The sequence below is a fragment of the Gossypium hirsutum genome, chromosome D02, assembly GCF_007990345.1.
Source record: "Gossypium hirsutum isolate 1008001.06 chromosome D02, Gossypium_hirsutum_v2.1, whole genome shotgun sequence".
Taxonomy (NCBI): Eukaryota; Viridiplantae; Streptophyta; class Magnoliopsida; order Malvales; family Malvaceae; genus Gossypium; species Gossypium hirsutum.
The window spans coordinates 6350837-6376728 of NC_053438.1; the positions used below are offsets into that span (position 1 = coordinate 6350837).

General features: G+C 28.9%; 1 protein-coding gene and 1 pseudogene across 2 annotated transcripts; both read left to right on the plus strand.

The window, feature by feature from the left end:
- The first annotated feature begins 699 nt into the window (after positions 1-699).
- Positions 700-6602, plus strand: LOC107932104 (uncharacterized protein At2g29880-like). Of its 2 annotated transcripts, none has more exons than XM_016864051.2 (3): positions 700-1022; positions 5398-5769; positions 5845-6602. In XM_016864051.2, the coding sequence occupies exons 2-3, from the start codon at positions 5404-5406 to the stop codon at positions 6283-6285; spliced, it is 807 nt and encodes a 268-aa protein (XP_016719540.1). In that variant the 5' UTR covers positions 700-1022; positions 5398-5403; the 3' UTR covers positions 6286-6602. The 2 variants fall into 2 exon arrangements, with proteins under 2 accessions (XP_016719540.1, XP_040944117.1); XM_041088183.1 differs by having other exon boundaries at positions 703-1022; positions 5420-5769.
- On the plus strand, positions 1406-2632 carry LOC107932129 (geranylgeranyl pyrophosphate synthase, chloroplastic-like; annotated as a pseudogene).
- Positions 6603-25892: the final 19290 nt, after the last annotated feature.

Consider the following 25892-nt stretch of genomic DNA (forward strand, 5'->3'; position numbering starts at 1 on the left):
ACACATATTAAATCATAATTCATGTATAATTTTAAGATTTATCCCTTCTTTTAGTTATTTGCATAAATGAAAAATTTATAATTTTGGCCCCTTCTAAACATTAATAATATAATCTAAGCCTTTTTAGAATAAAATTTTTATCTTCAACCCGTTCAAATTTTTAAAATTTTATCTCAAACTCATTTGACAATTTTTGGCCTTCTCTTTGTGTCATGGGCCGAGGATCAAAGCTCATGACGAATGCACACAAAGTGCCCCATGGAGGTCAATTGATTAAATGGGGCTCATTTGGCCCACTTGAACTAGCTTGATTCATGGAACATGTGAAGAAACCCATCTACTTGAAGCTTTGGTAGCCTAGTGAAACACTTAGGAAAACTAGGGTTGCCATGGTAAAAATGGAAACTAATCTTTGAATATTGTGTAAATCTCTTAAGAATCTCAATTGTAAATTGACTTTGATCTCGACCGTCAATGTAAATTAAATTGTACAATTGGATTTGGGGGAGCTCAACTACAAATAGAGGTATTCCCCTTCATTTGTAATCATTCCATTCAAAGTAATCAAATACTTTTGAGAGCATTTGCTCAAACACTTGGGGGCTGTTTGGTTAGGGGAATAGGAATGCATTCCCCTTATTCTATGGGCCCACCTCCAAACGGGCGTTTGGTTGGTTGTAATGCTATTACGGGCCGAATCAGTTCCGTCCCTATTACGCCCATTGGCTGTAATAGGCATTCCCCACGTTCAGCGCCGATTAGGGATTCCTTACCGTTTCTTATTTTCTATTCCATATTCTGCCCTCATCGATTTTTGCTTCTTCTTCCATCGATATTGCAGATGTAATTTCTGCTTCTTCTTTCATTGATTTCTACTTCTTCTTCTAACAACGAAAAATGCTCGCACTCTTTTCCTGTTTTTCTTTTCTTTTTTTTCTGTAAAATCGATTTCGTTTTTCTTTTCTCCATTTTCTAACTCTTCAGTTTTGAGAGACAGGTCGTTACCATCATTATTTTAGCAGGTCGCACTCTTTCCCTGTTTATTTTACATGTTAGTTTTGCTTTTGCTCAAATCTGGAATATTTGTTTTTTGTTCTCCTAATTTTGATTCCTTTCTTATGATTTTCATTCGACTTTTCTTTGACTGATTCTATTGCATGTTCGATTGAACAGATGAAAATTTTTTCAATATGGTTCTATTACTTGTTTATTCTATTGCATGTTTGATTGATTCTGTTGATAAGGCACTTTGGTTTCCCTTTATTCTTTTATGAAACTGATACTTTTGTTGTCAATTAAAACTTTTTGGCAAAGTTTACGTTGCTAAGTTAAGGCTATTTAGAAGGTAGCTAGGAAAGAGCTAACTCTTACGACTGATGCTTGTTGGTCTTCAAGTAGAATAAAGATGGTTTTTGTTAGATTCTATGTTGCTCAGATTCTTCATTTTGTTAGAAGCATTTGTATCCGACAAATATCAGTATATGGGTATGGGGATATAATCCTTCAATGACTATTCAAATACATGGAAAAACTTTGGGGGGGAAATGGGCATACTCCTGAGAATATACCCAATCTGACTCTCACACACGAATCTAAGTAACATAGGTTGAATGAGTTAAGAAATTGGTAGAGACTATAGGTTGAGGCTTCAGGTAATGTAGAATTTCAATTCAGCTATGATTGTTTGTTTTCCAAATAAGGGAAAATGACACTTGAAGCTTAGCTGATTACATTGGTTCGGTCTTTAATCCACGATAATCTTCTTTGCATGGACAACGATGATCTTCGGAGAGGGAAACCAACTAATCACAAAGTTTTTGGTGAGGATATCGATGTCTTAGCTGGGGATGCTCTTTTAGATTTTGCTTTTGAACATGTAGCTGTTTCTATAGTCGGTGTTACGCCTGGTAGGATTGTAAGGGCAATTGGAGAATTAGCTAAATCTATTGGGGCTGAAGGGTTGGTGACTGGTCAAGTTATGGATATAAATAGTGAGGGACTAACAGATGTGGGGTTGGATTATTTAGAATTCATTCATGTTCACAAAACTGCTGCTTTGCTTGAAGCTGCTGTAGTTTTGGAGGCAATTCTTAGAGTGGATGTGATGAAGATGTGGAAAGGTTGAGGAAATTTGCAATGTATATTGGGCTTTTGTTTCAGGTTTTGGATGACATTCTTGATGTGACAAAATCATCTAAGGAACTAGGGAAGACTGCAGGAAAAGATTTGTTGGCTGATAAAGTCACTTATCCAAAGTTGATTGGAATAGAGAAGTCAAAGGAGTTTGCAGAGAAATTGAGAAGTGATTCATTGGAGTTGCTCCAAGGATTTGATTCTGAGAAAGCTGCCCCTTTGATTGCTTTGGCTAATTACATAGCTTACAGGCAAAACTAACTCTTTTGTTTTTGTTGTTGTATAATTCTTATTCTTGTTGGTTGACGAAAAGGCCTTGATTTGATGCTTCTTGTTATGTTTGACACAAAAGGCTTTGTGAAAGAAGCAGGAGAAATAGTTCTAATGTTGGATGTATTCTTCTACAAGGATGATAATGATAGAATATCATTTTTCTCTTTGTTGCTATAATTTATATTATATAAAATTCCCATTAAATTGGGAATTAATTGTTAGTTCTTCCTCAATTGTTGGTCTTATGAGTTCTTACATGTATGGTGATCTCAATAAAGAATACTTGTATGGAATTGGGTGTTTGACTTTGGAAAATTTTCATTACTGTCCACGGCTTATGTATGATACTGCAGATTTTAGTTTATCAAGGGACATATTAGGCATATTTTGTGACAAATTGCCTGCTGTAACACTGCCTCTGCTGATCCTTCCCCATTTATTTGTAGGATACTATCAAGTTAACAAATGCATCTTGATCGATGCAGTTCAATGAAATGAAAATTTTCAGGACAAAGCTTGTACTGCTCTAATGTTATATTCAAATTACTTATTGGATATATTTTTGAAATGTTTATTACCTGGTAATGTTATTTTCTGGCTTGTATGCATATATAAGCTAGAACATGATCCGTGTCGGTTAAATCTGATGAATATTAATAATAAATATGGAAACAACAAAATTCCAAATTAATAAATCTTAAAATTACATTAAATTTTAATTTGATGTAGAATATAATTTAAAAATTTTATTTTGGTGCAATTGTATAAATATAATTTTAATTTTAATTCAACATATAGATGAAATTTTAATTTTATCTCAATTATACATATACCTACAAAGCATCAACATAATAACATGATCAAAGATTTTGAAGACGAAGAATTTATGCAAATTGATGTAGACTATTTTCAAAATTTGTTCACCTCACAGGGATAGTATATTTCTACATAAGGTTTTGGTTAATAGACTAGGCATGCCATTTGTGATTGTATTATCGAGGCCTAAAGTGCTTTTATATCATGACAACTAATTTGATAAAGAAATTAATTTCAAGTTGCAAAGATAATTTTAATTTCTATTTTTTGCTTCGTAAATATTCTAAATTTGAATTGTTCATTTTTCTTTGATAGTGTGTTATTGTTTCCTCTTTTTCTTTGGCTTGTTTAATTGCTTCCTCCACCCACAGTTGAGCGTATTGTATTCACACAATCACTATAAGTTCTTTGGCAATTAAATTATTTAATTTAATTTTATTGTTATTCAAATTATGATTGGAGAAATGTGAACCTTTTACTACGATCTGAAGCTATATAACACTTTAATATCTTGCAGTAATGGCTCGTCTGCCTTTAATTGCACAAAGTGTGAGGCGTAAAAGAATTAGTATTACATTGACAATATGGTTGCAAATTTGTAGAATTGCGAGTTGGTTCTTACTTATATTGGGTGTCAGCCATAGCCTACATACTTATAGACCAAGGATTAGGTCCTATATTTTAGATTTTTATGCAAAACGAGATTATGTGAAAAGGCTTATATATGCTAGTGACGAGACCTATATTGAATAAGTTAGGATGAATAGATTTGCCTTTTTTAAACTATGTGAGATGTTACAAACGTTAGCGGGATTGAAGTCGTCAAGGAACATGCTTGTTGATGAGCAAGTGGCAATGTTTTTACATATCATTTCCCATCACCTTAAAAATCGAGTTATCAAGCATCACTTTAATAGGTCCGGGGAAACTGTTAGTAGATCATTTCATAGTGTTTTAAATGCTGTCATACGCTTATAAGATGTGTTATTTAAAAAGGCAGAGCCAATTACAGCTAATTCTTCAGACACAAGGTGGAAATGGTTTAAGGTGTTGGATTGATTTTTATATATAGCTTGTACATAATTTAGTTGATTTAGATTTAAATTTAGTATCCTAACTCAAGGTTTTATAACATGTGATATAGAATTGCTTAGGTGCTCTTGATGGAACCCACATCAAGATTAAGGTTCCAACAGTTGATAAACCTAGATTTCGAGCGCGAAAAGGTGACATAGCAACAAATATGCTAGGTGTTTGTACACCTGATATGCAATTTGTTTATGTTCTTCCTAGTTGGGAAGGTTCTGTTGCTGATGGACAGATTCTTCGAGATGCCATTAGTAGGAGACATGGACTAAAAGTTCCTCATGGTAAAGTGGATAGTTAAAGGACTTTGACTTATTCATTAAGATCAAACTTTTTTTGGGGAATTAATCATTTAAAAAAAATTATATATTGTTATTATCTATGATGCTGGATACACAAATTGTGAGGGATTTCTTGCACCTTTTAGAGGACAACGATATCATTTGAATGAGTGGCATTAGGGTTATCAGCCAAGTACTCCGCAAGAATTTTTTAATATGAAACATGCCTCAGCACGTAATGTTATTGAAAGATGCTTTGGGTTATTAAAACTTAGAGGGGAATACTTAGGAGTCCATCATTCTATCCTGTAAGGGTGCATAATAGAATCATTATTGCATGTTGTTTGCTCCATAATTTTATTCGAACCCATATGAGTATTGATCCTATCGAAGCGGAGGTGAGAGAAGGATTACCTAGTAATGTAGTAGATGACAATGAACCGAATATCGTAAATATTCATCCATCGGATGCATGGGCTACTTGGAGGATGGAACTAGCCAACCAAATGTTCGATGAATGACAAGCATCTAGAAATTAGTTAGGTTTAGGGACAAAATGAGTTTGAGTTAATTTGTTTATGTTATTTTATGTATCTAGTTTGTGAAAATTTGGTGGTGTTTGAATTGTTTTTTATATTGTACTAAACTTGTTGAATTATAATTTAATTTATTTTCATTCATCATGTGTTATAATTTTATAAAGTGTTGATCTTTTGATTCATGATATTGAACTTAATTTTAATTTTATAAAGTTTTCACCTTTTGATTCATGATATTAAACTTAATTTTAATTTGTTTTTTTCTTAAGATAATTATGTCAAGTGTTTCAGAATCAAATGTTTCTTCCCAAGCTTTTCAAGGAACCAAAAGGAAATGGGTTCCAGAAGAAGATGTAGCATCGGTTTCCTATATGGTGGACTTGCACAATGTTGGAACCTTTAATGCTGATACGGGGTTCAAAGCCGGTTATTTAAACGAGTTGGAAAAAATGTTAGAAAAGGCTTTACCTAATACAATGTTGAAGGCTAGACCTAATATTGAATCGAGAATTATGTTACTAAAAAGGGATTGGTCAATCGTGTATGACATGCTTAATGGCCAAAACAATAGCGGTTTTGGTTGGGATGAGCATAGGCAGCTCGTTGTTGCTAAAGATGCGGTTTGGAACTCTTATTTAAATGTAAGAATTATTTCAAGTATTTATTATCTTATTTTTACCAAACTTATAACTAATATGATTTCCTCATTTTTATAGAGTTATAAAAAAGCCGGTCAATTCAGACATCGTAGTTTCCCTTACTACGACCAACTTACTGCCATCTACGCAAGAGATCGAGCGACTGGGAAAGATGCTCAAACAGCCGCTGATGTTATTGAAGAAATAAATGTTCAGGATGTACCTACTACAGATATTAATGAAGAAAGAAATGAATTCTATGACTGCGAAGTTGATGTCTCTTTGGATGACATGGATGTTTCTGCTACAGAACCGCAACCAGATAGAAACCAATGGGGTTCCACATCTTCAAAGAAGAAAAAAAAGAATTTTGATGCAACTGATCATATTTCTTCTTCATATCATGATGCTGCCACTTTATTGGCGGAAAACATGCGGGCCATTGGCGAACAAATCAGTAGGATTATTGCCTTCGATGTGGTAGTTCAACAAAAGTCAGAAGAATTCCAGATCATATAAGAAAAAGCTACAAATTTATATCCAACCTTATGTGAAATAGAAGGTTTAACTGTAGATGAGCGCTATCGAGCATTGAGCAAAATTCCAGATCATCCAACTCAAATGCTCGTTTTCTTTAGTTTACCTTCTAATGTGCGGTTGGAATAGGTCAGAAGATTTCTTGCTGACCATTAAAAATCATGGTTCTGTTGATAATATTTTTGTAACTTTTTCTATTTGTAATATTTAGGATGGTATGTCATTACAATGTTCTAACTTTTTGATGTTGTAAAACTGTATAACATATGGATTATGACATAGAATTTCATGAATTTCATGTAACCTTTTGTTAATATATGAATATTATGTTTATGCAAAATATAATTCTTAAGTTATTTATTACTGCTAATTTTTTTATTGTAGAATAATTAAATTATTTGTTTCACTAATGATATTTTAGCACATTAAATATGTATTGCAGTTTAAAAATAATAAAGTAGATTATATATTATTTTTATAGTATTATATATTATGATTTTAGTAAATTCATATAAGAATATTTAATATTAAGAATTTTATTAAATTATATATTTTTATTAAATTATATTTAATAATAATTATTTTAAATTATATTTTATAGTATTATATATTATGATTTTAGTAAATTCATATAAGAATATTAATATTAAGAATTTTATTAAATTATATATTTTTATTAAATTATATTTAATAATAATTATGTTAAAATATGATTAAATTATTTATTATTTATATTAATAATCTTATTAAAATTTAATCTAAATTAACAATAATCATCTACCTAAAAAAATTCTGCTAAGGGTATTCTAGTCATTTTAGTTTTTTTCCTTATACTATTACAACATCATTCCATTCAACCAAACACAAGAATACTATTACGCCTCTATTCCATTCCATTCAACCAAACAATTGAATTACTATTACGCCTCTATTTCATTACAGCGAACCAAACGTGCCCTTGGTGTGTTATTGTTTTCTTGTGATTTTTCTATTCTTTCGTTGTTTCTTTGTTTTTTAGTTGCTACCACTTTGTTTTCGGTGCCTTGAAAAATTTCCATTGATAATTCTTATTTTCGAGAGTTAAACTAATTTAAGCGAATTTAAAGTATAAAGAAGTTCACCTAAAGCCACACAAGTTGTGAGACTAAAATTCTAGCTATATCTTGTATAGTGTAGTTGCTAAACAGCACTAAAGTTGGAGTCACATTTTATGAAAATTATGCATGAATTAATTGATGAGTTTAAGTTGAATTAAATTATTTTAATTAAATTTATTGTTATTTCAAAAATATAAGATGTTGGATATTTTTAAAAATAATATATATATGAACAAATATTGTATTTAATGTTGATCCTAATTGAGTTGGTTCAATTTAAGTGGTGACTTAAAAACTTGTATTATTATTTAAAAATAATTTTTTTAACATTAATTTCATTATATGTTCTTATCATATTTGTTTTTTTATACAATGAGCTTCACTACACTTGAATCTACATCCTCCCGCGTTAGCAATAATATTAATGTCAATCAAGTTAAGATTCAATCAACCTTTATTTAAAAATATTATTTTATATTCATCAATGTAGGTTTTTTTTTTTTTTGAATGGGACCTTTTTTTTAGGTAGTAATCATTAAATCATGAATTGCAAACTTTAAAATTAAGAAAAGTGATGAAAATGATATGAGTTTTTATCTGTTCTACCATAGGCTTTCTCAAAGGGTAGGTCTCTTCGTGACATGATAGTTTGCTTCCCCAATGTGTGTGGCAAAGAATCTAGTGGTAAAACTTTGAATTAGACTGAACTTATATATTTTTTTAATTATTTATGTAATTATTCTTAAAAGACGACATCTAATAAATTTGATATTCAAATTCAAAAATACTTTCAATAATATAATAGTTTAATAATAAATTATGATTTTTTAGCAAATAAAAAAAATATTAACATATGTTTATGCCTTCATGAATATGTAAGGAATTAAGTTAGATGTAAGCCAACTGAGCTTAAAGATTGAATTTAGATCAACGGAAGATATATAAGACATATATGAGTTATATGAGCATTAGAATTTGTGCTCGAGACATTCTTCGATACTTAAGTTGATAAAGATTTGGAGAAAATAAAGTAAACAAGAAGATGTCATCGGAGTAATGATAATGTGAGAAGATGATGAAAACAAGAGTGATATCTAGCTTTTATACCTAACTTAGAGGTTGATTTGGACCTATCTTTTTGCTCGTGAGTTGTGAGGGAATCGGCTAAATCCTTTGTGTTTTTGTTGGTTGGCTTAGTAAGACTATGCAGGGGTCATTTTGTTGGCCTTGCTGTAAGTACCTAGTGATACTACCCTGCCTCTTACGTTGGAGGTTGAAAAGCAGGCTAAAAGCTATGTATCTTAGGCCAGTTTGCAACTAGCACCCTTTACTTAAACCCATTGTTTTGCGAATTGTAATAATCTTTATGCATTGTGAATCGGTCCGTTTGTGCGAATTAAAATTTTAGGCTCGAAAAATAAGCTTAAAATTTTATTTAAATTCGACCCGAATAAAAATATTAAATTAGGATCTGACTCGGCACATTTGTATTAAATTAAATTTTATTATATTATTTTAAAATATATATAATACATCAAAAATATTAAAAACATTAAAATAAATGTTCCCAATAAATTGAAAATAAATTTTAAATAACACTAAAATAGGTGCAACGTAACAAGCAAATACCTTTAAAATAGTAACAAAATTAATAATAAAATGAGAGTAATACAATATCTAAAGAATAGCAACAAAATAGTAGTAACATAATAGTGAAATGATAGTAAAATTGTGAGAAAATAATAAGAAAATAATATCAAAACAGTAATAAAAAAATAGATTTTTTTTGTAAATTTGAGCTGGGCTTGAGCCAAAAAGGTCTTACCCGAGGAATGGGTCTTATTTTTTTGTTTAAGCCCATTTTTGGGCCTATATTTTTATCAAAATCCTATATTTTTGTTCAGGTCTAGGCTCAAGGGCATAGCCAAACGAAGGTAAGAGGAATTTGTTTTTTAGCCTCTCCTCAAAATTAAAAGTTTCAATTTAAACATTTTTAATACAATTTTTTCAATTTTAGCCTTCCAAATTTTCTAATTTTATTTCAATTCTTTTTAAACAAAATTTTTAGCTTCGCACTTGTTTTTTTGTCCTAATTACATGAGCTAATATAACAATATAAAATTTGGAACTCATTAATGAAGATTAAGAAATTAAGTGTTGTGCTTGAATAAATTTTTAAAAAAATTAAAAATGCTTGATGACCTGAAAATAATTAACAGAAAGAGACAAAAAGATGAATATCCATAACATATCAATGGAAGACTTGATTTCACCCTTTGAACAAACATGGAAGTCGATCATTAATTTCAATAAAAAAATATAAAGAAAAAATGGGCAAAAAGAAAAGAAGACAATTTATAAAAATAAAATAAGATTAAAGTGGATAATTGTAAGGATGATGGCAATATTTGCCTACCCAAATCGTGTGGGAGGCATGTGAAAGGGAAACTTATAATAATGAAGGATGAATTGATTCAATGACCCGAGGTTGACTCATTGAACCATATCACCAAAACCCAAATTTTAATTAATAAATTAGGAGCATGTGTTTTTTTAGTAATTAAATTTAAATGTAATTGTCTATCGAATTTTAGTTCAATTGATATGGGTATTGATATTGATGTAGGAGGACGTGGGTTCGAGTGTATTGAAATAAATTATCCTTCTATTTATGAATTAGGAGGGATTTGGGTACTTAAAGTATTATGTCAAAAAAAAAACGTGTATGATTAGAATTGAACATATACTATATACCTTATAAGGTACTAATAAGTGTAAATACTACCACTTGAGCTAGCTTTTTACGCAAAATTCAAATGCTTTAAATTGTTAAAGATATGTGACTCAAATTCTTGTTAAAATAAAATACAAGTGGTAAGACGGGAGATCAACGAAGGCGAAGGCCGAGGGCCGGAGTATAGAAGTGTACTATCTCTATTTGATGTTGATTAGAATAAGGTGTTTTAACCTTACCACATTACTTCTATTTGACTTTGATTAGAATATGGTTTTACAAACCTATAAATAGACGCAGTCATCTCTCCTCTTGTATTATTCGAATTCGACATAGTAAATTTCTTCTCATCTGCCCCATAATTTTTTTTTCCAAAAATAAAATCTATATGTTTTATTTTTCTTTCTTTTCTTTACTATACATTACCATTATCGATGTTCTATTATCATATAAACAAACAACGGATTTACAAATTAAAAGTTACATTAACATAATATTTACATATTGATTAAATCAAAAGCAAAATATTTGTACATTCGTGTGGGATTAAAAAATGATTTCGCTTAAGAAAGAAATACTAATATTTTGAAGGTCAAAGTTGAATGAGGCACTTATTAGTTAGATTAGGATGAAAAAAAAACATTTAAATTTAGTTTATCTCTAGGAAATTTTTAAAAGCTTTCTCAATTGACATAATTTGTCCAAGGGAAAGGGAACATTCTTTTGATTTTTAATGGGTAGTGCCCAAATTCCTATGTGATCAACTTTGGTTTTTAATGACTTCATCTTCCAAATTACTAATTTAATTCCTTGTGAGATATTTATTTACAAACATTTAATAAATTTATTTAGAAAAATTATTATTATCGGTTTAAAGCTCGAATGGATTTGGGTCGGATTGTAATGAGCTTATAGGATTAGTTTGCTCTTCTACAAGGTTACACGTGCATAATACCTTATAAACACTTGTTGAGTCTAGAATAGGATACGTGTTTATATACATGAAGCCTATCTAACATGTCACGTCAATAAATAATATTCATATCATATAAATATACAGATACCACTATATGAGAAAGATAGAGGGAAACACTCAACAACATTTAATTATGAAATGGGGGGTTTGGGTTTTATTTTATCTAGTTTTTCAACTAAATTAAAGAGAAATGAAAAAGGGAATTGATGTATATAATATGTATTAAATGAATATTTTGGAATAGTTGGAGTATGTGCTTTTATGTTATGAAGATTATTTGAAATTATAGATGAAAAACTTTAGAAAAAGATATTCAAACTAATATTTATTGATTTATAAAAAATAATATTTTTTTAATAATTTTACAATTAAATTGAAACATAATTGATAAGTGATATCAACTTTTAAATAATTACAAGCATATACTTTTTTTTTATAGTGCATTCAACAAACACCTAAGTCATCAAAATAAAATGCTAGAAACATGTTGTAGGCTTCAAAATTTAGGTTGTCCTCAATTGCAAGTTTTAAAAAAATCAAAAAATCAAAATAAAAATTAATTTGAACCGTTGAAGAGAAAATGCAAAACAAAAAAATGGGGAAAAAATTGTTCAACATCAAAGTTAGGTCCTTAATCCAAAGTATTGAGACACAGGACCACTGGCCATTAATGACAGGTATGGTCAAAATATGCAAAAAAGGGGAGTTAATTTGACTCATTTTTTCAATCCAAATTCGCCTAAGCAAATTACTCGTGTACTTTTTACCTGCCATTATTGACAGCTCAGTTCGTACATCATAAAAAATAATTGTTTAATAGAATTGGTAGATCAAATCAATTGGACCGAATATTAATTAAAATATAGATTCTCAATTAGATCAATTAAACTGACAGTCGAATTGGTTAAATCAGTTTTTTTTTCTATTTTTAATAGTTTATTCAATCAAACTGGACAAGTTGTCGATTGAATCGAGAACTAGTGATCTAACTGCTTCAATCACCCGCTTGCATTTGGTATCTAAACTTGAGTCTCTTTTTTTTCCCTAATTTGGTACCTAAACTTGAAAATTTTTCCTAATTTGGTACCTAAACTTGTAAAACATATACAAATTACTTCAATATTCTAACAACGTTATTTTTTTATGAGGTAGTAAAAATAATCAACATATAATTGATATGTGACAGATGACATGAAATTTCATTTTGTATTTTAAATGTTCTTACTTTTAGTTTAGTTTAGTTTTTAATTTAACATAATGAAATTGTTTTATTTTGGATTTTAAAACTCTTGTTTTCATTTCCAACATCTCTTTTGTTAAGCAAATTGGAGCATATTGTTTGCCAAATTGGACAAAAAAAAAGCTTGGGTATTAAATTAGGAAAAAGTGCTAAGTTTAAGTATCAAATTAAACAAAAAAAAAACTTAAATACCAAATTAAAAAGAATGTCAAATTCAGATACCAAATAACTATAAACATTTAGTAAGAGATTTTATGCATTCAACGCATACAAATGCAGCTTGAATTTGTATTCGATAATAAAAAAATATTTATTTAAATTTAATTATAAAATATACGAAAAGTGATATAATTTTAAATTTATTATGAATAGTAAAATGAACTTTCGAACGGACTAGAGCAAGGAGTAGGGGTGAAATTAGAAATTATTTTTGGTGAATTCGAATTGAGTTATGTATTTTTATGGGAGCTAAAATATAATTTTATCATTGCATTAACTTATATCCTTATATTTTTAAAAAAATTAAATTAAAATTTAATCATTTCCTAACTTATAATTTTATAAAATTTAAAGAAACAAAAAAGTGTTATTTCCTAATTTAGAGGGGCTTGACTCAGGTCAACTCCCATTGATGTTGACCTGTGAAGGAGAGATAAACAAAATTATTATTTACGAGCCTTACATTAGAAAATCAATATAAGACTCCGTTTGTTTTATTGAAAATGGTTTTTGAGAAATAATTTCTAGAAAATATTAATTTTTTTTAGAAAAGTTAATATTTTTTAGTGTTTGGATGAATCTGTGTAAAATATTTGTTGTTGTTTGACAGATTTCCTAAAAATATTTCATAGAAGTTGTTTTCAATGAAACAAATATACATTTGAGTTTTATGTTAAGTAATGAATTGATTACAAAATGATGTTAAGATGAAATTATAATAAATAATAAATCTTTATGATGTTAAAGATCAAATTATAAACTTTTTTGAAATTTATAATTGAACCAAGAGGAGTGACATGCATGAAAATATTTTACAAAAAAAATTTAATAAAACATTTTGCAGAAATAAGAGAGTAATTTTACGTTGACCGGAAACCATTCCATCTTATTTTACATGGTTGTATGTTAGATGTAACTCAACACTTTCCCTTTTAATTATTTAAAATCAAAATTGCAGTTCAAATTGCTGATATTTTGCCCTACAGAGCGTGGATAATCACCTACTCAAATATACCTTACCTAACTAATTAATTACTTGTGTTTTCCTTTCGGTCTATTATTTTATATTAATACTAACCATAGTAGTCAAATATATGATATTTTTGTTCTTCTATTCTTTTTTAGTGGCAGCAAAAAAAATTTTAACCATCGAAATTCTTCGAAAAGATAAACAGTTGATCATGAAATTTATTTTATTTTCATAAATAGGAATCAAATCTTTAACTACATGATTAAGATACATACACATAACAGTGTCATCCATTGATTGAGTTCTAACTTAATTTTACAATTACCAAAAATACTCGTTATTTATTACGTAATAAATATGTTTTAAGGTATTTTTATTTTTTATTTTTTTTATCTTTTTTAATATATATAATGAAAATTGAACTGAAGATATATTTTCAATGTTTTAACTTCACCCCTTCAACTTAAAATTTTATTTGATTTTTCTATAAATTTATTGTATAAATTTTCTTCTGCCACATGATGGATATGCTATAATATAGCATTCTTTAAAATTATACTATTTGAGATATTTACATCTCTTTGCTTGTATATTTTAATAAATTTATTTTTCATTAAGACTTAAATAATGGTAATTAATTATTTTTAAATTAAATTAAATTAAAAAATTTAAGATTAATATATAATTGAATTAAATATTTAATTTTAGTCAAAATCAATTAGAATTTAATTTTGTACTACATAAATATAACTTTAAACTAATTATTATTATTATTATTTTTAGTTAAAATTGGAGAAAATGAATAAAGTACGTATAGAATACATGACAAATAATAAATATATAATTAGCTTTTTATTTAAAATTTACTTAAGTCATGTTTGATAAAGTGTTGAAAAGAGTAATCTGATTGAAAATTAATATTTTTAGTAATTTTTTTTAAACACGTTTGATAAGTCACCATGAAAACTATTAGATAAATTTTTTCCTCAGAAAATGTGGAAAGTAATAAGTAGATAGGAACTTACATATTACTTAATGAGGAATACATTTAGAGGTGATCATGGGTTGGGCCAAGCTGTAACAAAATTTCAGGCTCATTTGATAGGCCCGAGCCCGACCCAAAAAATGAGTCTAATTTTTTTTTTCAAACTTGGCCTAGATAAAAAAGCTAAAACCCAAGTCCAATCCTGCCCGACTCACCCATATTAAAAATATATATTATTTTTATATAAAAATAAATTTAAAAAATATAATACATCAAATACACTAAAAATATTAAAATAAATATTCCCAACAAATTGAATATATATTAAAAAAAGGTCTTTATACTTAAATAACATTAACATAGGTGCAACATAACAAGCAAATTGCCTCTAAATAATAACAAAATTAACAATAAAACAAAAGTTATACAATATCCAAACAATAACAACAAAATAGTAGCAATATAATAGTGAAATGGAAGCAAAACAATGGAAAAACAACAACAAAACAATAGCAATTTTTTTGGCAAATTCGAGTTGGGTTGGGCTCGGGCCAAAAAAAGCTTGCCCGAGACCCTGCTTGTTTTCTAAATGGGCCCTATTTTTTGCCCATGCCCATTTTTTTAGCATATTTTTTTGCCCAAAGCCTCCCACTTTTCGGGTGGGCTTTGAAATCGGGAGGCCCAACACATGATCAGGTCTAAATGCATTCAATCCTTTTTATTTTATTTTTTAGGATTATATTATTATTTATCTAACAATATAATTATATTTGGTATTTAAGTTTAAATAATTTACCAAACAGATTATATAACTTAAATTCAATGCTTAAGTTTTCCATACTTAATTTTTTAGCCCTTAATTTTAATAGATGTCAAAAAATTTTGTTGAGTATGACTCCTATTCCAATCAAATTTGAGAAATAATTTTTAGTTAAACTTTGTTTATTTGTTTCAATCAAACTCTGATTAATCTAGATTTTTTTTATTTGACCTATAAATTTAGCCTATAAAGACTCTTTTACAACCTTAGAAAATACACCCATTAGATATTAGAACTCGTAACACTTTTAGAGAATTTTATGCTTACATTTTTCGGGTTTTTTGTTTTTTCGGGTTTCGGGGTTTTATTTTTTATCTTCATCTTTGTACTATTCATTCTTTTGCCATTATAATAAAATTATCTTTACCCATGGTTTTTTTATCCTCTTTAGAGAGGTTTTTTCACGTTAAATTTGTGTGCTCAATTTCTCAATTTATTCTGCTATTTTTACTTGTTCATTGCTTAATCGGGTCTATCCTCAACAAATTTTATGTGAATTTCTTCAAAACTAATGATGTAAATGGGTATTTTCCAAACTACAAGTGTGTTTTACCTAAATAAAATTAAATACTGTTTTGCAAACGCAATTAATTTAATTTAATAGTTAATCCATAGTTGTTAAGCATTGTGAACAAGAGAATCTTTATTTCCATGAATTAATCCTAGGAAAATTAGGTTTCTAATCTTTTGAAATTTTGATTCAATTAAAGGTTAATTACTTAATTCTAACTAACTAGTAATTAATATATATATATATATATAATACTAGAGGACATGAAAATCACACTTGTTTACCTTTGAACAAACATTTTTCAAATTAGCCAACAATTATTTTTAAATTTGAAATTTAATGATAGAATATTTGACAAATATTTAAATTCAAAGATTACAATAGAAAATTGCTTTGCATTGTGAATAAATGGTGGAAACTTCTTTTTTGTCTTATAACAAAGGGGAAAAAAAGCAACTTCACAAATAAGGTTTAGTTCTGCCCTTAGTCCCTATACTTTTCAAAACTTTAGAATTTAGTCTTCCTATTTCTAATTTAAAAATTAAATCAATAACATCGTTAACCTGCTTCTGATAAATTTGAATATATGTTATTAATTGGGATTTAATTTTTAAATAAGATCTTTGGATTTTTAAAATGCCACTTATTCAAATTTAATGGAAATCCATTAAAAATGTTATCAATTGAGTTTTAATTTTTATAACAAACAAATAGAGGGACTAAATTTTTGAAAATCAAAGTAGAATGACTAAATTTCAAAAGTCCCAATAATACAAAGACCGGAGACAGAATTAAACCTTCCAATAATTGTGATGAAGAAAAGGTTGGTGATATTGGTGGAAACATCAAAATTACCCAATTTTATGTTTCACAGGTCATTTTTCACCATATTATTATATGGAATTTAAGAGGACTATTCATATGGCTGCTAAACAAGTAGCTTTGATTGGTAAATACCTTTTACCAATATTTATATATACTTTTCGTGGTTATAATATTTATATCTACCTTGGACTTGTCGATTAAGTCCTAATTTGATTGGCACTGGTATTATTATCTATACAAGAGAACATGAGTTTGAATGTGCTGAAGCACATTTGTCCTCCTATTAAAGGGTCTAAGAGAAACTATATGTTCAATATTTAATATACAATTGAACTAAATCGATAACTTTTGATTTTAATCTATTTGGTTTTTTATTGTATTCGGTTAAAATCTTTTAAATGCTAATTAATTGTGATTTTTTTTAGAACCAAATCATAATAACAAATTGTTTATGGATATGGTCGGATCAAGTTTGGTTTGATCAGCTCATGTGTGATATCATGTTTACTCAAACCCAACTCGACCTAATCTAAAATTTTGTTCATGTCCATTTATATTCGTAAATGGTTGACCAAAACTCATTTAGATGCTCATATTTAAAATTTTTAAATATGTTATTTTATTTACTATTTAGTAATTATATTATTATTTATTTTTTTTAAATTTTAAAATAAACAACTTAATATAAACTAGATTATGGGTTATGACACACTCACAATTTTTGTGACATAATTATGTAATAATTTTTTTAAAATTGATTTAAATATTAAATATGACTTTGGTTAATATGGTAAAATTAATGGAGTGAATATTATGATGCTTTGAGTTTAAATCCCATGTAATTTTTTTGAATTTTATATAAAAATTAAAAAAATCATAAATATTCATTGCTTTGTAAAAGGAAAGCAGTTTTGGTAATTTTACAACCAAGTTAGGACCCGGTTAATGGGTAACACTAACTCAATCAAACACATTATAATAATATAGATTTTTTAAACATACATTATAATATAAAATATTTAATTTATATAAATTATAAATAACATAAAATAAAATAAAATTACATATTATAAATTTAAAAATGAATCAAAAAAAGCTACACCTGAATTTAAATATAAAAACTCAAACTCAAACTATATTTTAAAATGAAAAATCTCAAAATTATACATGAACTTTGATTTAATGTGCAATTTGATCCATGAATTTTAATTTAGTATAATTATAAACATGAAACTTTGATTATGGTTTAAATATATATACACAAAATTGAACCACATATGATGACCTGATGGTTAAGGATTTTCACTGCTGTAGGGTTCGATTTGTATTAGTCACGTTTGTTATTCGGGTTTTACCTTATTATTATAATTCAGACATTTAAAAGAAAGAAATACATTAATTTATTTTAAATTATCCTAATTCGATGACGTTAAACTTAGGAGGCCGAAAGTTAACCTCCCTTGAACATGTCTTGTTTGGTGAAAAGGACAACTCATTATGTTGTCTCACAATACTAAACAACTTTGGTTTTATAATTTTTTTTTTAATTTGAAAGGATAATTAAATAAATAAAAATAATAATTTGGCATAAAATCTTCGTAATCCCATTATCATGTTGGCTGTACTTCACCATTAACGATCCATATAACAAGCCAAAGCAATATCTTTAAATCCAAATATATATATAAATATATTATCGTATAAATTTTAAGATGTTGAGAATCATTCTAATCCTAGTATTATTTCTATTTTTGTCCAAAATGGAACTTGCATAATTTTAATGTTGTCTTTTCAATTTCATTACAAACACTTCAAATGACATCTCACTAAACTACTAAAAGATTGAAAAATAAAATCTTTTTCATTGGAAAACAACACTTTAGTTTAATTGTACTATTTGAAATATTATAATATTTCAAACTTTTTTTTTATATTATATTGGTAACCCAATAAAATAGACTTACATTCAGAAAAGACTAATGGCTCAAGAACATGAACAACTAGCTGGCACACAGCATTTGAGCAGCGATTAGTTTTACAAGTAGCTGTTACTCCCCGATATTAGTATTCGAACGCAAATCATAAGAGCCCATCGAATTAAAGAAACTTGCTCCAGCCAATCAAATGTAAGAGACAATTTGATGTCTGCACTCTCAGGTAAAGGATAGCCTCAGTACAACTAAATGTCCTGAAGAAATACATAAGTCCCTTCACCTCTTCTTCTTCTTCTTCTTCTTTTTCTCTCTAGTCCTATTATTACTCAGCTACGACATCACCACAAGCTTCATTACCTTCATTCTCCTTTTTTGACTTGAATAGCATAGAATGTCCTAGAGTGGAAGCTAGAAACTTTTTCTGCAGGGGTCGAGGTTAAGTTATATATTGTTATAAGAGTTAAAAAGGCAATTTTATTATTATATTGATTTATTTCTTTATAGTTTTAGAAGGACTAGATCAAAGTTTTATTATTTTTGAAAGGACTAAACTATAATGTTACCATATATTAACCATACTAATACATATAATAGATTTACAAATTAAATATAATGTATGCACAAGTATAAGAATAAAATGGTAAACTACACCCAAGGTCACTAAACTATTAGTAAATTTGTATTTTGGTCACTCAACTTCAAAAAGTTACAAAAATGGTTATTGAACTATTCAAAAGTTTTTATTTAAGTTATTGGGTTGTTAAAATTGTTGTTGTATGGCCTTCTTTGTTCACACTGCCTACACCAATCAAAAGCTTTTCTTCTCCTCCTCTTATACAATTCAGTTTCTTTCATGAAACAACTATGAACGTCACAAATCTGCAAACCAAAATTCAAATAGTTTTCTTCTTCGATCTTCAACACCAACCGTCAAATTGAATTGAATTGAATCTAAGATGTGATTTTCTACTCATCGATGAGTACTCTCCAACACCGACCAGTACGATGAATCAATACCGATCGTCGAATTGTTGCTTGGAGCTTACTAGTGAAACTTTTTTTCTAAAAAAAAAACCTTTAACAATCCAATGACTTAAATGAAAACTTTTGGATAGCTCAATGACTAATTTATAACTTTTTGAAGTTGAGTGTTCAAAATATAAATTTACTAATAATATAGTGACCTTGAGTGTAGATTATCCAAAATAAAATGATAATTCAAATAAAATAATTTTTCTCCAAATATATACCTCTATATAAAAACTCTCCCCGAGAGAGGAGGCTGCGACAGCTATCCCATCTTTTGTCTTTGTAAGGTAACGGTTTGTTTTCACTTTTGGTGTCTCTATTATCTTCATATTTTAGTTTTAGTCCATATACTTTAATTTGACATAGTTTCGTTCAAATAGTTTATCATTATAAGATAATGGTCAATTTTCAGTTTTGGTTTCTCTACAATGTTTAAGTCAGAGATTTAGTTTCTACCCTTTAATCTGACATAATTTGATTCCCTTACTTTTATAATATTATTAATTAGTCCAAATAGTTAATATCAGTAACTATTCTAGTTAGAATGATAACATCATATTTTTAAGAACACCCTTCCAACACACAAAAGAGTATATATTTCAACATGATGAGTTAAAATTTGTGTTTTGAGAAAAAATATTTATATACACAAGCATTTTAACTGGAATAGTTAATGATTTTAATTATTTGTAATAACCAATGATATTATGGAAGTTAAAAGACTAAATTATGTCAAATTAAAATAAATGGATTAAATCCAAAATTTATACATAGTAAGGGCACCATAACCAAAATTAGACCTAAAACAATTTATACCTAAGACAATCTAAGACAATTTATGCTTTTATTTATATAAATATATATAGTCATTAAATGTATAATAAAAATTTAAATATTTGACAAAATTTCTATATATTATTTTAGGGATTTATATATTTAAATTTGTTGTTTAAACTTAATTTTTTTAACTACAAAAATAATCACTTTTATTTGTCTCAAATTACATTTTAGCCGCTTAAAGCTTAAATGTTACATTTTAGTCACTTACGTTATCATTTTGTTACAAAGTGGTCACTCTACGGTTAAACTTTATTACCTCTCTAACGACAGTCCTACGCAGTAGTCTAAATGGGTTTTAAATGTCAACTTAAATGTCCAGTTTCTGGGATGAAAATAGGTTTTTAATTAAATAAATTTAAATTGGACTACCACGTAGGACATCCAAGTTGGTATTTAAAACCCATTTGGACTGCCACGTAGGACCGCTGTTAGGGAGGTAACAGAGCTTAACGGTAGAGTGACCACTTCGTAACAAAATGATAGCGTAAGTAACTAAACATAACATTTCAAACATAAGTGACTAAAATGTAATCTGAAGCAACCAAAAGTGACTATAACCCTTTAATAAATTCTAATATTTTAAAGGATTTAATTAATGAAGTATCATATATTTAGTGGTCTAACTCTAAGAAATTGGGAAAATATTACTAAATGTAACATTTATTATTTATTTATATATAAAGAAATTGTAAGAATTATATATTTGATAAGAAATTTATTAAATCATGTAAAATTGATAATGATTTAAAAATTAATTTAATAAAATTGGAATTGTATTTATATTTTAAAAATAAAAAATTGTATAGATTTAATGATTAATAAATTATGGTTTATAATAATTATTTGTAATGAAAAGAATTCCGAAGCGAAGTTGGGAATCATATTAATTGGCGTAAGATGGAAAGCTATTATTATTTGATGAAAAGAAATATTGAGTTGTAGATAATATCCTATAATATGGAATTCCTGGGAATCATATACATTCCAATTGAAGTACAATTTCTTTTTTAGTTCTTAAAAGAACAATCTCAATGGTGATCTTATCAAAACCAATAGCTTTAAAGCTTACAAAATAATTTAATAATTGGTTCCACTCTTAGTGATTTTCTGACTCAACCAAAAGTATTCCATAAAAAAACTTTTCAATGAAATGACTCAAGAAAAATATTTTAAAAATAATTTCTATTAATGTGCATATAATTTTTTATAATTAATATTGTGAATAAGAAAGTTTGTTGTCTGTAACGATGAGGGTTCATTGACAATGTGCACCAACGACGAGGAAAGTGATGGTGAAGACGTGCAAATGTAACTGATGGAAGTGAAGAGAGGAACTCTCTTCCTTCTTGATGATTACTTTGGCTTTGTGAGGTGGAGATAGTCCTTGGAAAGTGATGGTTTAGGATAAGCGCTCAGTTTTGTGTGGTGCCTAGGTATATCCTTCCTTTGTAGGGAGGTCCTTAGACGAGTGATCTCAAAGGAAATAGGTTAAAGAATGACCTTTGTCAGTGAGGGGAGTCTTAAACGGATGATGATGATGGCATTAAGGAATGACACTTTTGATGATGAGGACCTTATCTTTGTGAATAAGGTCTCGAGCGAATGATGGAGTAAAGGAGCAATCTTATTTTGGTGAAGAGGGCCTTAGACAAACAACAATGTTAAGGACAACACAGTGGAATGACTAACATCCCTGGAAAGGGTCTCAGACAAGTGATGGAGGCAAGGATAAAGGGAAAAGATCTCCTTTTATGGCTATCTTGTGACAATTATCCCTTGAACACTAATACAGAGGAGACAAACATGAGAGGGCATCGGAGGTTTTCCTTTGAGGCGCACATCGACAGTTAAGTCAACTATTAAACAAAGATAAGTAAAATGAGTGAAAAATAAACAAGTTATGGAGATCAGTAGTATGCTTATGTAGCAAATATGGTGAAATAGTAAACCCTCGAACAATGTTTTAACCTCTTAGATAGTGGCTTTTGTTGGTGGAGGGATTAGAATCAAGGGCACACAGACACACACACACATAGAGAATACGTGTTCGTGCATGTGTTTTAGAGAGAAAGACTCTTAAGAATAGAATAAAATAGGATGTGTTGTGTGATGAGATTGTGACGTTAAAGGATGTTTTCACACCCCAAGTCTAGCAGATCCAAGGCTTAGGTGTGTACTAGTGAAATAATTTGTTTGGCAAAGTATAATCTGTCCAATTGTTTCTTTTGGAGGATAAGAGTGAGCATATAATAATTGTCGTGTAAGTAAGTAAATATTATGTTTCAGGTATTCTGCTATTTAAAGAAAAAGGGATGTGTTAGCAAAAAAGGGTATTTAAGGTATGAGTTATTGCCAAATATTTATAGTATGCCTAGTTTGTCTAAGTATTGTCATTGTTAGGTTTGTACAGAGATCTGGTTGGGAGTTAATTGGATTAGCTAGTCAAAAAATATTCGTTCAAAATCCTCATTTATGTTTTCTCGGAATCTATAGGTTACTAAGAAGGACAAATTATGAATTCAAGTGACACTTGTTAAGTTTCTCTAATGGAAAACTAGTTATATATATAAGAAGGGTTCGTTGAGAAGTTTTCTTCTTCCTTCAAGATTTCTCTTTCGTTCTTTTTAATGTCATCTTTCTTCATTTAAACTAAAATCTAAGAATTTTGGAAATAAGTAGACGATGTTCCATCTCCTGGTAAGTCTGATAACTTTGCATGTTAAAAGTAAGGATACTATGAAGTATATAGGCAGTAAGTTATAATTAAGAGGTCATGTATGGGGGTTATCTGTAAATGAGATGTTACCAATCTATCTATAAATGGGTTTTAATGGAGGATCCATATTCTTTTAAGCAGTTGATGTTGTTGATTCGTGAAAGACGTTTAGAATTGAGAATTATGACCTATAGTAAGGTGAGTCTCATGAGAGTCCTTAGACTCGACTACTACAAGTCATTATAAATTTATTATTATGGTTGATACTTCGGTAGTAATGCTTGGGTACTTGATTAACTACTGAATGTATAGATGGGATCTTCGTATACTATCTATAGGTATGTCATGTGTTGTGTGTATGGATGTATATGATTCTATGAAATAACTGTATGTATATGCATGATTGTGTTGATGTGTGGACAATATGTAAGGAATTACAATTTGATTAGGAAAATGAGTATAGGTTTCATGATTGTGTGCATATGATATATGTTGTGAAGCATGATAGAAAGTATTGGAGAAGTGGGGGTGTAACTAAGTGATGAGATATTTGTGATGTGAGTTTTTGACATCACGGTGGTATTCGATGAAGTCGTTGGGACAGTCAACACGAATTTCGGTACGAATGATCTAAAGAAAGACCATGGTCATGGCATATTCTGGAAATGGCAAATGAACCGCATTTATCGACTAGGGTTTTTGTGTGTTTCGAAGCGATGATGGGCAAACCTCATGCGATTGTGAGTTTATGCAAATCCATATTGCAAACACGGCAGTTCACTTGGAGTGCCTTGATGGCATCCAAATAGAGCCTTTGTGGCATTTTTAGTAATGCATTTATGGCGCATTCTATTTGGCCTGTGTGGTGTATTTTGTTTGGCCTTTGTGGCGTACTTATGTTTGGCCTTTGTGATGTACCCTATATGTCGTCTTTGTGGCATATTCTGTTGGGCCTTTGTGGCGTACTCTGCTAAGTTTATGTGGTGAATTTTGTATCTCCCTTGTGGTAGGTTCTAGATAAATTTGGAGAAGTTCTCTAATAGATAAGTCTCGGATAATGATATGATACATTTGAAGTTATTTTAGTTTGAATAGTTTCATGAAGTAGTCGAATGAATTTGTGTGTTCAGAGAGGTTATTCACCGTGGTCATCTATCAGATTAGAATATGGATGTGCTCTTAGTTATAAGAGATATACAAGTGTCTATCAGTCTGAACTCGTTTGTGTTATATGGGATTGGGAAATCTAAGTTGTTGGTATTCACCATATTTGTTTAGTACAAAGCTTCAATTCTAGAATTATATGGTATTTACATTATCTGCTAACTTGAGTATTGTTATGCTTTGTAACAAGAGTGGGAAGAATACTTCTGAATGATCTATTAGTTAATTAACCGTATGAGTTGGGTTGGGTATTGAAATAAAAAATGATCTGGTTGGTATACTGTTGGTATTCAACATAGCGTGGGTATCCACTAAAGGTGTAAGTATCCTCCAATGAATAGTGTTGTGAACAATTATTTTGATATAAATTATCTAAGTTGTCTAAATAGAGAAGAAGAGGTAGTATTGTCTGGTAAGGTTTGAATTTAACCAATGAGTTAGCTTAAGGATGATTTATTGAGTATGGTAAGTGGCGCATAGATATATATGTGTGTGTTCAATGATGTAAGGGTATCAGCTAAAGACAAATTTAGTAAATTTAAATAATCAGGAGGAAGAGTTCAACATGAAAAGTATAAAGGTAAATTGCATTCTCATCTCACTAAGTTCCTCTGAACTTACAAATGTTATGTTTATGTTTCAGGTATTGTTGTATAAGTGAGTTTTCCAAGAGGGACAAGCTAGGGGTATACCGAGGAAACGACGATCTGGGATATTATCCATATAGTCGACATTTTAAGAAAACTAACATTTAGTAGGATTATGCCTTAAAGACTATTTTTATAAACCTTGTGTTGTATTAAGTTGTGACCAATTTGATGTAATATTTTATTTTAATTTTTAAATACTTCTATTTGTTCCTTTAATAGTGACATTTTTTTTATAAAATGTTAAGAAATATGTTTAATGTCATAAATTCAAGTTGTCTATCTTGAAATTTTTTTAAGCTATGCGAAGTAAAACCTAATATCTAGATCTAGTGAAATCGAGTCAAGTTGAGGGCGTTATAGATGTCATGATTGTTCGGGGGTTCTCTATACATGTTATCATCTGTTGCCAAGCAACCTGCCAATTTGTGCAAGTTGTTGGCTTCATGCCTCTTCGTAAATGGATAAGGGAAAGGTGTACATTTGATGCATGTATCTCATTTAATCATTTGAAAGAGGTGTAGGCGATGTTCGTTGTAACACCCCAATTCAGCGGATCAATCGGCAAATGAAGATATTACCGAAAAATAGAAATAGTTATGTAAAATTAAAAATAAAGTTTTCTGTACTTAGCCATTCAATAAGAATTAGTAAACCAATTTTACAATGCCGATTGGCGTATTATAGATTATATAACACCTTTCCATGGTAAGATAAGAGTATGCCGAAAAATGTTTATAACAAAAAAGTTAAAATTTTGACAAAGTGCCATATTTTAATTTATACAAACTGCTATATGAAGGAAATCTCAGGTTCACTTTATACATCATTCAAACAAAAGAGACTGAGACTACAAGCCACCTAATTGATATACATGTTATA